Source organism: Micropterus salmoides, unplaced genomic scaffold, assembly GCF_014851395.1.
Source record: "Micropterus salmoides isolate LMB-PRFRI ecotype aquatic unplaced genomic scaffold, ASM1485139v1 Ms_hic_scaffold_8, whole genome shotgun sequence".
In the NCBI taxonomy this organism is placed as follows: Eukaryota; Metazoa; Chordata; class Actinopteri; order Centrarchiformes; family Centrarchidae; genus Micropterus; species Micropterus salmoides.
The window spans coordinates 23,053,609-23,069,142 of record NW_024044570.1 but is presented as its reverse complement, the minus strand read 5'-3'; the positions used below and the strand labels follow the sequence as shown (position 1 = coordinate 23,069,142).

The 15,534-nt window shown below is 38.5% G+C and overlaps 1 protein-coding gene across 1 annotated transcript; it reads left to right on the top strand.

The window, feature by feature from the left end:
- The first annotated feature begins 3,458 nt into the window (after nt 1–3,458).
- On the top strand, nt 3,459–14,762 carry LOC119894193 (ammonium transporter Rh type C 1). The gene is made up of 11 exons (XM_038706789.1): nt 3,459–3,777; nt 6,213–6,405; nt 6,862–7,012; nt 8,759–8,906; nt 9,039–9,205; nt 9,515–9,652; nt 9,865–10,001; nt 10,192–10,316; nt 10,442–10,515; nt 11,186–11,253; nt 14,256–14,762. The coding sequence occupies exons 1-11, from the start codon at nt 3,555–3,557 to the stop codon at nt 14,287–14,289; spliced, it is 1,458 nt and encodes a 485-aa protein (XP_038562717.1). The 5' UTR covers nt 3,459–3,554; the 3' UTR covers nt 14,290–14,762.
- Nucleotides 14,763–15,534: the final 772 nt, after the last annotated feature.

Here is a 15,534-nt window from a genome sequence, read left to right as displayed (position 1 = left end):
ACTTTAAAATTCTATTGATCACTTTTAAAGCTCTTCATGGCCTCTCGCCTTGTTATATTTCTGACCTTTTAGTCCCATACGCACCAGCACGTACCTTGAGATCCTCGGGCAGAAGTCTGTTGTCTGTTCCAGAGTCTCGACTGAAAACTAAAGGGGACAGAGCGTTTGCTGTCAGGGCCCCGAGGCTCTGGAACAGCCCGCCCGAGGAAATCAGGTCGGCAGTGAACTCTTTTAAGTCCCTTCTTAAAACATACTTTTATAGGAGAGCCTTTCCCGATCTTATTTGACTTTATTTTATCCCTTTTATTTTATTGTATTTTACTAATTTTATATTAATCTGTATTTTAGTCTTTTCAATGTTTTCATGCTCTTATCTTGTTTTTTTGTATTATTCTTTACACTTGTTAAAGCACTTTGTAACTTGTTTTTGAAAACTGCTCTACAAATAAGGATTATTATTATATTATTATTATAAGACCACAAGCAATATCCTTCTTGCCAACAAAAATAAAATCGGCACCCACTGGAGAGGAGGAAGGATGAATTACTGGGCAAAATCGGGCAGTCGGCCCCTTCTGTGCTTTGGCTGTGAAGGAAGCAAAAAATGTCAAATAAAAATTCCACAATTATACATAACGTGTTTTGGTGTCCTCAAGGTAATGTGATATGTTGCAAAGTGTTGTCCCATTATACCATTTCAGGCCCCTGCAGCCAGTCGCACATAAGCACTTACCAGGGTTTAGGGTAATTGTTTTGGTTATATTTGGAATATTTCTTTAAGATGTTGACTGGTTCAATTATTAATTTGCGAAAAGGAAACTTTTTATTTTTTATGACAAGACTGATTGATTAAAAAAAACTTTTTTGAAACTCTTTTTAAATGGAAAATATTACATTAACAAATGCAAAATATCTAAGAAGAAACATTTCAAAATAGAATATAGAATTATATTAATGCATTATATGGTCTAAAGAACAGAGCAATTAAAAATAATTCAAATGTATAAAGATTTTTTTTTAAATGAATGCTTTTGTTGCTTGTTACATGATACCCCTGTGTATAGGGGAGACCGAGTATGGTTGCAACATGGGGAGAGTTATACCAACACGAATTCCATAAGACAGGCATCATGTGTTGGTACATTCAAAATATATAGAGAAAATACAAATTTTGGGGTAAGAAAGTTCATTTTTTGAATGAGTTATATTTTTTCTAGTATCTATACTATTGCAGATGAAATTGTATGACTCGTATTAGACTGAATTGTAGTTTCTTAGGCAACGTGATGCATTTTCCTATGTTAACACAGCTAGCTATCAATGGCTGACAGGGGTGGGGTGGGCTTTAACACTTCTTTAAAAAGTATTACAACCATCCCCTATAACAGGGCTTCGCAAATAAGTGGCATTCAGGGAAAGATTTTTTTTCAAGCCCTTATATGGCAGGCCAGATCATCATCAAATACTTCAAACTGTTAGATACTCTTGTGGATGTTTAGCTTAGCCGGTAGAGTGCGGGACTCTTGTTGGGAGAGTTGTATGGTTGATCCCGACTTTCTTTTTTTTTCACAAGAAAGCATGTGCTGCAGTGTGTGCGCGTTCCCGCGTTTGATCCACATTCATAAACCCTGAGGAAATTCAGGGGAATCCAATCACACGTTGACTGATAGCTTTTTCAGGAGGTGTGTCGAGCAAGCCAGAGACTCTTTTGAATGTCCTTCAGAACTTTTCAAAGTAAAAGCTCTCAATATACTCAAAATGAAGCATTGCTGCAAAAAACGTTCATGCGCTTTTAATTTCTAGGCACAATCACTTAAGAGGAAGTGATTATGTGAGTAAATGTTGTGCTGTCATAACTCTATTTCAACACCAGCCACTATCAATGTATTTATTTTTTATTTTTCTGCTATCAAAGCAATGTGGCCGTGGGCCAGGTGTTATTGCTGGTGGGCCAGCTCTGCCTAATGGCCGCCTATTGCCGACCACTGCCCTATAAGGACTTTCTTGATTTTAATATTTTTTACAGAGCGCCCTATATCTGAGCCCACAAAGCCTGCCGTCCATTCATTTGTCAGCACTGTGACCAGTGCTTGAAGTGGTGAAATTACTCCCCATTCACATGTTGGCATGTGGATCAGCACCCGATCTTTTCCCTGCTTAGTCTCCAATGATGGAGAGGGTAGAAAAGAGTACCGGCAGCTTGAGAGAAGTGCCAGTGCGCAAGAAAAAGTCCCGGTAAACTAAAAACTACTTACTACTACTACTACTACTACTACTACTTCTCTCTGGCCCACTTTAAGCACTGACTGTGACTCTGTTTAAGAATACACACACACACACACACACACACACAGTAACATGCATGCAGGTGTTTTTTTGGTTAGATAAAGGATGTACAAATATTTTCTTTAATTAGGTACATTGTAGTAGTGTTTATTAGGCTATTCATATGGTTAAGTAAGTTTGTTCTAGTAGACAAATTTACACACATGCAATTTATCAGACAGTCTTTTACAGAGAGAGAAAATCATTGTTCTTTTATTTCACTATAGGCCTACCTGTTTTTGAAGCATATCATATGGTGTGGCAAATGTTTTTGCTTCTTTTGTCTAATTGTTACAACGTACACCAGCTTGTGTTACAACCTACCCCTGTACTGGTGTAGGTTGTAACAAAGGAACACAATGTTTTGACATTAACTCCATGAAGTTTTTGCTTCTTTTGTCTAATTGTTACAACGTACACCAGCTTGTGTTACAACCTACCCCTGTACTGGTGTAGGTTGTAACAAAGGAACACAATGTTTTGACATTAACTCATGAGGTCTGTGATATTCTAGTTGCTTAAGCAAAAAGTGTTAGGCCTGCAACCATACCCGGTCTGCCCTAGCCTAGTTGTGTCATGCTTTATTATTTTGTCTTTTTGTGTAGCCTACTTTTGTTTTGGCTGAAGGTCTTTGTATGAGATGAATTCAAGATTCAACAAAGAAAATAAGTTAAGGATTCAGGGTGGACAATGGGAGTGGGCCACGGTGGAGTTTAAGTAGCCTATATAAAGCAGAGTTGATTGATGATTATCATCTTGTCACCCTACACCCACACAACAGCTCCCACTCCTTTAAAAGCACAGAGAGAAAGACGCTCCCATTTTTCCCGGGTTTCCCTTATTTCAAGGCCCTCTCCCTGCGCACCAAACTTTATTATGAATTATCGTCATACCCGGACGTTTTTCTGACGCCCATACTGCCACATCGTCTTTGAAACATAATCTTCACATACAATCCAGGCACTAGCCCACATACACTGTCAATCCACCGCAACCTGGCAACCCACAACCCGATCCAAGGAGCGTGTGCGCAGCTGCTTTCTGCGCAGGCACACCTGCAAATTTAAGCAGAGTTGGAGCACTTGTAACCCCTCCCCCTTCTATGTCAAAGCACACACGCATCTTTGCCCTTCTTCATTTGGGCTTAAGATGCACAGGCAGACAGCGCTCTTGAAGTTCAGCTGTTTAGCAGCCTCATACCTCCGAAAGATCAGAACTAACCAAACACAATGGGCTGTGTTCAAAGCTTCAGGGACCTGTGTGACCATCCAAAAAATACTAATGTTCGTATCAGTCTTCCAGCAGTTTGCATTGTGTGGCAAACAGCCATGATCATCTTATTTGGGTTTTTTATCCGTTACAATAAAGAAGCAGATCCGCACTGGGCAGATTACAGAAAAACTCAAAATATATCAAGTGACATTGAGAACGACTTCTACTACAGATATCCAAGTAAGTGTCTTCATCTTGATGTTCTTTTCTTTTTCCTATATTGTCTCTTCCAAATGTCTAATATCTCAGTCATCACTTTTATTTCTTAATATTGTTAGTCTAGCAACCCTTCGGTGTTAAACATCTTTCTATTATAATCTAAACATTTATATTTTATGCATCCACATTTGTGTACATTCAGCTTTTGGGTTTATGATTTATATAGCCTATATATATTTTGCCCTGCGACCCTTTACGCAGGATAAGTGGTTGAAGATGGATGGATGGATATAGATTTTGGCTAAAAATGGTCTGTTATTGAAATATAATAGCCTACGTTTGTAATAGTAATAAATTTGCTGATAGTTCTCAGGCTGTGTCAACCTATCGGATAATTCCGCATTGCTGACAAGAATCTGGCACCCAAAGGTGCACATTTCCCCTGGGGTTTGACTCACATCAGGCGTTTCTTTGCAGATTAGCTGGAGCTGACATGCCGTGGTGGACAGTAACTAAGTCTATTTACTGTACTTACATGTACACTACATCTCAGAGGGAAATATTGTTCTTTTTACTTCACTACATTATCTGACAGCTTCAGGTGCTGTTTACAGAGTAAGATTTTTACACACAAAAAATATGAGGAGTATAAAAAAGATGATGTTTTGTTATAAATAAAACTACTCAACAGTTCATACAAGTGCAGCTAACACATTCGTTGATTGACAGAAATGTAATTTGCAACTATTTAGATAATCGTTTAAGTAATGTAAAAACATTTCATGGTTCCAGCTTCACACATGTGAAGATATGCTGCTTTTCATTATGATTATTTTAATCTGTTGTTTAATAAATTCAAGGTCTGGACTGACAAAACAAGCATTGTGAAGGTGTCACTGTGAGCTCTGGGAAACTGTGACTAGACTTCGCACTACTTTCTTTATCATCTTTTGTTTTGTTTTTTTTTACAATTATCAGCATATTAATCTATAGTAAGTCATTAATCACAGTGTATAACAGTAAAATTCTGCTTTTACATTAATGCATGAGGAATAATGCTCATAATATGACAGAATGATATAACAGTCACAGGGGACATTTTTTGTTCTGCATTGAGTACTTTTAATACATTTTCCTGATTATACTTACATACTTTTACTTAAGATTTATTTTCAGCGGAGTATTTTTACTTTTTACAGAGTATTTTTACAGTGAGGTATTGGTACCTAACTAAATATCTGAATACTTATCCACCACGTATATGTGGGGTGTTTGTGTAAGTGTGTTATATGGGTGTCGTTGTACTGTATACTTCCCCCATATAGAAACGTGACTATTATGACCTGAGGTGGTCGTGGTCACAGTTTCTGTTGTAAATGATATTGGCACGTTTATGCTGATGTACACATACTGTTGTCTGGTTGTAGCAGAGATTAGCTGTCTCAGAAAGATGGGACACCTCTTCAAGAAATGGTTCAAACATTTTTCATTTCCAATTATAGATCTCTTTTTTGTGTGCGTGTTTATTATGATTGTTCTATTGGAGCTTAAGGGTTCATTCCTGACCACAGCACCTTGACTAAAAACATCTTAGCTCACTTTTTGTCTTTTTTTTCAAACACATGTCATGGACTTCCTCAGCAGATGGAATTGTCAGTTATAACGGAGGCAATATATTTATTTTCTTAAATAATTTTTTTAATACAATTTCTAGAATTTGTTTGTGCATTAGTGTGTGTGTGTGTGTGTGTGTGTATGTGTGTGTATATTGTATATTAAATTAGTTTAATTTAATTCATTGATTTTGATTGTTAATTTTTGTATATAATGTTTGTTTTTGTGAGTAGCATAAAGGGAACTACTAAATTAATCTAGTTATACAACCCTGTGTTGTAAAATGATACATCTTCCTTATCTTACAATTACGATTTAACGATGACTTTTTTTATTGCATTATATAATGTGTTTTTTTCATATTCCAGAAAGTACAGAGAAAAGGCTGTAGCCAAGAATGTAGAGCAAAATTTATCTTCTGATGGAGGACTGAGAGGATACTTTTGTGAATCCTGTTACAGCATGAATTACCCTACCTATTTTTGCAAAATCCTTGTTTAATGTCTTTATTTTGAAAATGTATTGTCTCCAATTTTATTGGATGCGGACTCCCACACTGTACACTATCCCCGTTTTTAGAGACCTTTCATCTCACCTTCTCTTCCTTCTTTTATTTCTCACACGAATAACAATACAACAATAATAATAATTTCTTCAGGAATGGAGAACATGTCAACTCTACACAGGAAGGGATTGAATCTCAGTCTTTCAGTGTAGTGATGAAATACAGTAATTCTGACCACTGAGACACCATACTGGTCCTACCATTTCATCTCCTTTTCTATTCACTGTGCCAGTTCTTATCATACTCATCATCTCTCCCTTTCTTGTATTGGTGCAAGGTTTCCAGGATGTCCATGTGATGATCTTTGTTGGATTTGGCTTCCTGATGACATTTCTCAAGCGGTACAGCTTCGGGGCCGTGGGTTTCAACTTTCTTATCGCAGCCTTTGGCCTCCAATGGGCGCTGCTAATGCAAGGCTGGTTCCACTCCCTGGACTACACTGATGGAAAGATAAAAATTGGAATTGAAAAGTAATTGTTCAGTTTTATTGTCAAAGACTTTTTATTCTTTCATTTTGATAAAGGTATAAAGCAACAAACAGAGACTCATGACTCACTGATAATATATAAAAGGCCACAACTGTGACCATCTGCAAGTGATGTCATTCAGCTCTGGTTCTTTTGTTACTGTGATTTATGGATCTCTTATAGAAATATGATTCCACCTTTTATGGTTTCCATAGAAAACACAGGTGGTGAGGTGGAGAACCCAGTCTGACACAATTACATAAAGATATTTCCAGGCACATTAGATTTAGTGTTTGTGAACTAAAGGTAAACAGAAGTCAGGCTAAAAAGAAATGATTCATGTGCAGCCAAGTCACAATAGGTGTGTCATCTGTGTGTGTCTCATATTTGGCCCCTACAGATAACACATCTGATATTACCTTGTTTGGCCACTACATTTTGACATTCTTTCCTCCTCAGCCTGATTAATGCAGACTTCTGTGTGGCGGGCTGCTTAATTGCCTATGGGGCAGTGCTTGGTAAAGTCAGTCCAGTCCAGCTGATGGTTCTGACTCTGTTTGGGATCACATTGTTTGCTGTGGAGGAATATATCATCCTGAATCTCATACATGTAAGTTGAAACAATTATTCATTCATCCATGCATAAATATTTATTCAACTGCATCAATAAAACACCTTATGTAGAGAACTGTATCATGTTGGGTACATGGTTTTATTTGCTTATATATTTTGTAATTTATTACACCAAGTAACAACTCAGGAGCTTCCTTGTAATAGGGGTGGGAATCTCTGGGCACCTCACGATTCAATTCGATTATGATTCAGAGGGCTGCGATTCGATTATAAAACGATTATCGATGCATCATTTTTTCTATAGAGGATCCCGGAATAATTACTAAGCATTTAATTTGCGCATTAAAATCCAAAAGAAACATCTCCCAATTAGTTTAAAAACACTAGTTTGTATCCCTAATTGACTTTATTAACCTCAGCTCCATGGTCCCTCATTTCTTTAACAACCAGTTGTCAGACTCCTGAAAACTGAAAAATAATTATCGGGATGTTCAGTACAGTATGTATACAGGACAGAGCTGTACACCAGTTTAGTCTAAGCTTGTGCCTGATGTGTTCAGCCCTCGACTAGTAGTTTAGTTAGGAATGACATACAGCTGATAATTAATATTACTTTGTTACTAATTTAGTGAAGGTTACATAAATAAATAAATGAATATTTTAGCGCCTTTCACGGGACCCAAGGACGCTTTACACATAGTTACAGAACAACATAAAGTCATTCAGGATTGAATGCCTGGGTAAAGAGCTGGGTTTTTAGTAGATCTTTGAAAGTGTCCAGACAGGGAGAATTTCAGATCTCTGTGGGGATGAGTTCCAGAGGGTGGGGGCTGTAACGCTGAAGGCTCTGTCCCCAAAAGTGTGGTGTCTTGTGTGGGGGGACAGAGAGCAGAGGAGATGTTAGCTAGCGCTAACAGCCTTCACTTTTCCAACCGTTGGGGAAACTACAGACTTTTATTAACAGACACACAGTGACCTACGCTGCACGTTTACGACCAGACTGAAACTTACTGCTAATATCTTTCCTCCGCTTTCACCGTCACGTTCTGCCGCTCGCTCTCTCTCTCTCTCTCTCACTCGGCCCCTCACACACAATACGCAGGGAGCTGCAGAGCGTCACCATGCTCGCAGTGTGCGAGTTAAAATCATAACTTGCGCACTGATATTAATGATTGTGTGACATTTTAGTGGGGTGGTTATTCATTCTGCAGCGGTGGCGACTACAGGGGAACACAGGTCTTACTGTTGTGCGCGCTCCACAGACGCTGCATTTCCGCCTTTTGCGTTCTGTCAACATTGCGACATTGCATCAATTAACATTTAAATAATTTTTAGACATTTGTTAATCGATTCATAATCTTCCACGTCCGCATCGCGATGCATCTAAGAATCGATTATTTCTCCCACCCCTACCTTGTAACATATGACACTGACTAACTGTAGAGGAGTTGGGGTGAGAACAACTCCGATTATTCTTCTCATGATAGAAAGTGAAGAAGTAATGGGGTGAAAACAATCACCAGAGAAATGACAGAATGTTTTGCCCCACAAACAGTATTTGTTTAGTCATTTAGGGATCTGATTTTTCAATATTCAAAACAAACTCTGACACATTTAAAAAAAAAAAAAAAAGTAGTGACACTTCTCCAGGAGTAAATCCTAGTGATGAACCACTTAAGGCACATCAAGTACTGGTTACCACCTAGCAAACGCCTCATAACATCCTAGCTGTAAGAAATGTATCTACTGCTACTTCTACTAATGCTAATTTTCTTACCTGAAGGCCAGAGATGCTGGAGGCTCCATGGTGATCCACACATTTGGAGCTTATTATGGTCTTGCTATATCGTGGATGCTCTATCGGCCAAATTTGAACCACAGCAAGCGTCTGCAGGGCTCCGTTTACCACTCAGATGTCTTTGCTATGATTGGTGGGCATGATTTCATTACATAATGATTTTTGTTTTTACTTTCTCAATACTTCCCATTATTCAGGAGGTACTCTGGGTCTGCTAGATTTTTCTGGTCCTTTCATATCTATCTCCGCCCTGCTCTCTGCATAGGCACTCTCTTCCTGTGGATGTTTTGGCCCAGCTTCAACTCAGCCATCACAGGCCACGGGGACGGGCAGCACAGAGCGGTCATCAACACCTACCTGGCATTGGCTTCAGCTGTGCTCACTACTGTGACCATCTCAAGCCTCACCCAGAAGCATGGAAAACTAGACATGGTAACAACTGTTTGTTTCCTATGTCAGTCACAAACACTAATCATAAAATGAAGCTATGTGATGGACATGATTAGGATAATACAAGCTATGTGTATTTGTCAAGTGGACATTATTAATGTGAAATGAATCCCTTTGTCATATTGTCAAACATGACGCGCATGACTTGCACCCCACCTGAACAAACTCAAATTTTATTTTGTCTTGAAGTGATGGGGTGCATACTCTTTGACCTGCACAGTAGACACATCATACAGTAAAAACAGGCCAAGCTGACAGTTTCTTCTTTTTTTTTTTTTGCATGTTTCTCAGGTTCACATCCAGAACTCCACCCTTGCTGGAGGCGTTGCAGTGGGAACTGCAGCAGAGTTCATGCTGATGCCTTACGGGTCTCTTATCGTAGGGTTCTGCTGTGGTATCATCTCCACTCTGGGATATGTCTACCTCACGGTATGGTGTCTGTTGTGTTCTAGCTATTATGGGATTAACTGCACACATTTAAATGAAATTACAAAACACTCTCTGGTAAAAAAAATACAAATAATAATAATAACTTTTTATATCGGCTGATTAATCTGTTTTTCATAAATTTGCAACTTAACTGCTCAGTTGTCCCATTTCTCAGTAAGAACAGCTAATCCTAACTGATCTGTGCATCTTAGCCATTCATGGAGAAGCACCTGAAGATCCAGGACACGTGTGGAATCCATAACCTGCATGCCATGCCAGGAGTCATAGGTGGGATTGTGGGAGCCATTACTGCCGCAGCTGCAACAGAGCCAGTTTATGGCACTGAGGGGTGAGTGGTCCTTGCTTACAATCAGGAAACCAGCAGCCAGAGGTCATGGTAGGTTTTTTAACTAAATGGATAGAAAATGATCAGCCTTTAAAGGGTCACAAAAAGAACTATCTGTATTCTTTTGGCCAAATATGGTCTTTTGTTTTTAAAGAACTGCATTGTGAGTTGCCCCCTTTTTTGTGTATTAAAGGATGATTAAGATCTTTGACTTTGAGGGTGATTTTAAAGACAGGACACCCGCACTGCAAGGGGGCTACCAGGCTGCAGCCCTCTGTGTGGCTCTCTGCTTTGGTGTAGGTGGAGGCATCATTGTCGGTAAGGAATAACCACTGCCCCTCAGTTTGACCATAAAATATGTATGGAAATAAATGAGTTTACACACCATGGATGATGGACTGTCTGTGTTGGGATAGCTGCTTAATTATTATTAATTTTCTCAGGTTGTATCTTAAGATTACCTATCTGGGGAGATCCTGCAGATGACAATTGTTTTGATGATGAGGTCTACTGGGAGGTGAGAGACAACTCTTTACAGCCCTAAGGAGGTTTTTACAGTTTGAAAGAGAAATGTCTATCAAATCACAATTCAGTCAGTAGTTCAGTTGCACAGAATGAATATCAGATATCTCAAAGATCACATGTTTTAAGGAATTTGTTTGAGGGGTGTTTTTCTAATTTTTGACAAATGCAGTTCAGTTAAAATGCATTTTACTAAATGAGTTTGGAGACAGTCAAAATTCTGGACCTGATTAATCAACAGCACCAATCAGATGAGTCTTCTGACTGGAAGCTTTTCAGTTCATTTGGTTTCAGTCCATCCAGTCCAGTCTGATCTAACCGGAAGAATGTCCAGCTGATGCATTACAAGAGATACTCAAAAGATGTGTGTATATAAATATGAAAACAGATTGATTTACAGTCTAGACATACTTACATACTAGTTTGTTACACTATTCTTGTTTAGAAACATTTGAATGTGTTCCTTTCCCTAAGGCTGTTCACTCATTATGTAAGTTAGTGAATGGGCTGCCGTCATTCTGCCACCTCTATTTACAAAGAAACACTTCATAATTTTCCATTTTATGACATTACCAAGTGCACATAGCATCATACGTTTGTTGTTCATTGATAATGTGATTTGTTTTATTATCCTCCCAATTGTTAAAAGTCTAAATGGTTCACAGGTTCCTGAGGATGAAGAGAGCACCGTACCAGTCCCTCCGTACAACAACCACGTGCGGAACAAAAATGTGTAAGTGTCCCTTTTGTTTATCTGACAACAGTGTTCTGGTCCTGGAGATGTGCTATTCTCATACCATACCCTTGTTGTCGTGAATTGTGTTACATTCAGTGTCCTCTCTGTGGCAGCAGATCCAAATTTGCAGATACTACATGTGACTCCTTAATTGCTGCCCTTTGGGAATATTTATTCATAATGCTTTTCTCATTTCTTCATACTTCCTCTATTCCTTGCCTTGCGTCATAGTCCCTCCCACCAGAGAGGCAAGGAAGAGACATGAGGAAAGGAGTTAAGGCAACAGGCATTTAACGAAATTAGACATCCTTGCTTCGGAGATGTGATTATAAAGCGACGTGAGTTAAATATGATGTGTGGGCCAGCTGCATCCTCTGTCAGTTGTTTTGTTATAGCATTCTGCTATGATCTCTGACAGATGAGCATAACAATTGTCTGCACCAGTACATGAAGGCAACAGATCATATCTTCACTCAATCCAGAAAAAAGTTGTCAACATTATGACATGTAGAAACATCTTGAGGTTGCAATAAACATCATCGCCAGCCCATTTTCATTCTCGGGGTGTGAAATACCTATGCTTTGTCATGTTCTAGCATATCAAGAAACCACAGTCATGGATTACAGTATCATGCACTAGCCTTCATAGAAAATCAGTAACTCATTTCCAGGCTTCTTCAAGGTAAATTGTCATGAAGGAATGCAGTTAGAACAGCGTCTTACAATGCACTACACGCACAGTGTAGGGTAGAAAGTTTGATCAACATTTGATCATCTTAAATAACTAATACAAACTATGAACACAAAAGGAACAATGAGTCCTGCTCCTACCATGGTTTGTATATTGAAAGCCTAAGTCCCTCGCTTCTGCTTCTGCCCTATGGGACCTTATTTCGTGGGGAAAATTAATTAGAATGTATTTTATTTATCTTCACCTTTCAAGATCCTCACTTTACAAAACTGGGTAATACAGGAAAAACGAGGACAAAAATGCAGTGTATGAGTACATTGATAAAATAGCAACATATTACAAAGCACCAGGAAAAGTGCTTTTCGATTTAAAAGAACCAACAGATGTGCATTGGCACAAACTCTGGGGGAGAGCATTCCAGAGGTTAGGGCCAGCCATACTTAAGGCCCGTCATGGGGGGGAGACCTAAATCTGCTGATGGAAACAAACTGTTGTCAATCAAATTGTGCCCTGAATTACATTATTTGAAAGGTTAAAAAAGCATTTAGGCAAGAAAGTTGCAGTTTGTCATAAAACAGTAATGTAATATTTACATTTGTGTGAAACCGCTCAACGAACTACATCTCTCGTTTCCCACAATATACGTCACCAACATGCCTGTCACCGCTTTTTTCCAGAAGGAGGGGGAATATAATAGAGGTGAAAATCATTACAAGTCTGGCCATGTTGCTCATGGGTTTACATTCTGAGGGAGGGACTTAGCTTCTTATACGTCGCAGGAGCTGAAAAGACTTCTGTAAAGGATACGCCAGTGCATCCTCGCTCCTGCGGCAAACCTTCAAGATGGCGCACTGAGATCTATATCCGGGTCACAGGCAGGAGGATGGAGGAGAGAGGAGGGAACAAAAGAAATGAGGAGAGCCCATGGTGTTGAATACAGTGATCTCATGGTGTTGAATCAAAACAGTCTCACTCCCAAGTCACATATGGACGCATGGTCGAGAAGACCTTTTGACGTCACTTTGCAACACACTGGGGATCATCATAGTTCAACGCACTGGGGGAAGCCTTGTAGTGTAGTTGTTGGGGTTTTTTTAATGCTAAAGGTAGGTGTGTAATATAACAGTAAAGGCCAAATAAGGAGGTGACTTGGGTGGATTGGAAACCGTAATTTTAACCAGTAGACCAGTGTTTGTTTCAATTGTAAAAACAAAAAGTCAACATTGATTTTTATTTGTAACATAAGTTGCACAAGTCACGTAAGTAAGTAAGGCACACCTGTGCTGTCTGATCAGCATCTTGATATGCCACACCTGTGAGGTGGATGGAATATCTCGGCAAAGGAGAAGTACTCACTAACACAGATTTTGACAGATTTGTGAACAATATTTGAAAGAAATAGGCCTTTTGAGTACATATAGAAAGTCTTAGATCTTTGAGTTCAGCTCATGATGAAAAGGAGCAAAAACAAAACTGTTGTGTTCATAATTTTGTTCAGTGTACTTAAGGTACTGCGCATGTGCAATTCCCAAAGATCTTGCAGAAGTGAGATGCTTCACTCAGTAGCTAAAATGGAGCATTCAACAATGTTATTTTAAGCCAAACCATGATGTTTTCCTAAACCTAACCAAGTAGTTTCATTGCCTAACCAATTTATGATGTTTTACATAACGTTCCGCTCCATGTTAACAAGTAGTTTTATTTTGAAAGTCTAACCAGACACTGCATATTTATTATTGTTAACTTGACCGGACGTTGCATATTTATTGTTGCTAACATGACAGCTGAACCCTGTACGTCACAAAATAACGCTGAAGGGGTACCCAGGGCGTTAAAAAGCGACACCAAGGGGTCTTGACCAAGTGTTCATATGTGACAAGTTGGGAGTGAGAATGTGTTGTTTGAATACATGAACAAACAATCAGGATGCGGGAATAGACAGTATGGCCCCCCTGTCACTCTGGCCTGTGCCGTCCCTGTAACTCTGCATGGACTAGATTAAGTAATGCTGAGGTGGACCCTGTGCTCTATTTCCAAGTGAAGCTTATCTGTGCAGTTTATTGAATTTTCACAGCAAACCTCCATATGTGCAGATCTTCAAAGTGACCTTGAAGTCATGTATACTGTGGAAATGGAAACTGATGCAAGGATTTCATATGAATTAAAGTCTGAATGAAACATTTTCTTTAGTGAATATACAGGAATATCTATGGGCTAAATCTCAACAAATAAAGTCTAAAATGTTTGATAATATTTACTGTGAGTATAAGAGGTGTCATTGTTTCTTATGTAATGCTTTTTGTTTCAGAGTGGAGTCTGATTTCAACATGGAGCAGAACTGACGCTATAGGCCTTGATTCTGATGTCTTTATCACACAGTTCCTTCCTTTTTATTCTCCTGCTGGACAGAAAAAATAATTTTATATGATTAGTTGCCACCAATCAAAACCAGTTATTTTTCTAACCAGAAAAACAGGTTGTTTAGCCTAGAATTGAGTCTTAAAATCTTTTCTTTGTTTCTTTGAAGTGAATAAGATTTTTTCTGTTTTCCGATATATATTTATTTTCAGTTTCAATCAATTAATATTCAATCAAATAGGCTATTCTATAAAAAAAAAGAGTCACATTATCTTGGTACTAGTGGAGAGATTTGCTTCATGTGAACATTTAGAAACATTTCAATTTAATGCAGAATTTTTCTCATTTCACATGAAACTGCAAGGATGTACTCAAGAACATTTACCTTCTTTGGCTGAGCTGTCCCTCTGGAATGAATGAATGAATAAATAAATAAATAAATAATTGTTTTATTTTTGCTGCTGTGGCTGCATAAGTGTGTCTGCTTTTTTTTAAAGAGGGGGGTACTATATTTTGTAATAGTAGTAGTTATTGCAATCATATGATGTTGAAATTGATTGGGTTAGAACAATTTAGTCTTATTTCATTAACATTTATCAATATATCACTACTCAATTGACATCTTCTGTTTTAAGTTCAGAAACTACACAGCATAATTTAAGGTAATTTTTTGTCATGACATTAAACATACATTGTTAGTAATTTCTCTTCAGGTTTTCTTTTTTCATCACAAATATAGGAACATTTGAACATTTTTATTCAGACAATATTTAAAAATTAAAATAAGGGCACATTGCAAATATCTGGGCTGGTATTTATATTTAAGTGCCATTTTAGTCTTAAGTGCTGAGAATTCATGAAATTTACTCCTACTTTTAAGAATAAAAGAATCACTCTTACTCTCACAGTTATTTAAGACAGCTCAAGAGGTCTCTCAAGTGGTTAAGAGCTGCAGTAGGGGCTTGTGATGGCGCTGTGGAGACAGAGACATGCATCTTTCAGGAGAGGAAGATCGTTTCTGATTTATTCTACAACGCGCAGTAAATAAGACGGGGTCGGACAGCGCAGGCATAAACTTTGTCAGCGAGTTGGTGAGGGACGTCATCTCACCACTGACTTTACACTGTAGGTAACGCGTTTTCAGTTAAATTGAAGGTGGTGATGACGCTTCGTTTATTTGCCACAGGATAAACGCAGCAATGCTGATGATTGCGGCCGTCACAACCATC

Bases quoted from the DNA above. Each gene is read 5' to 3' on its own strand.
- LOC119894193 (XM_038706789.1), top strand. From the start codon at position 3,555: ATGGGCTGTGTTCAAAGCTTCAGGGACCTGTGTGACCATCCAAAAAAT. The intron at 7,013-8,758 runs GTAAGTTGAAAC...TCTTACCTGAAG, and splicing joins TCATCCTGAATCTCATACAT to GCCAGAGATGCTGGAGGCTC. The intron at 10,317-10,441 runs GTAAGGAATAAC...TAATTTTCTCAG, and splicing joins AGGTGGAGGCATCATTGTCG to GTTGTATCTTAAGATTACCT.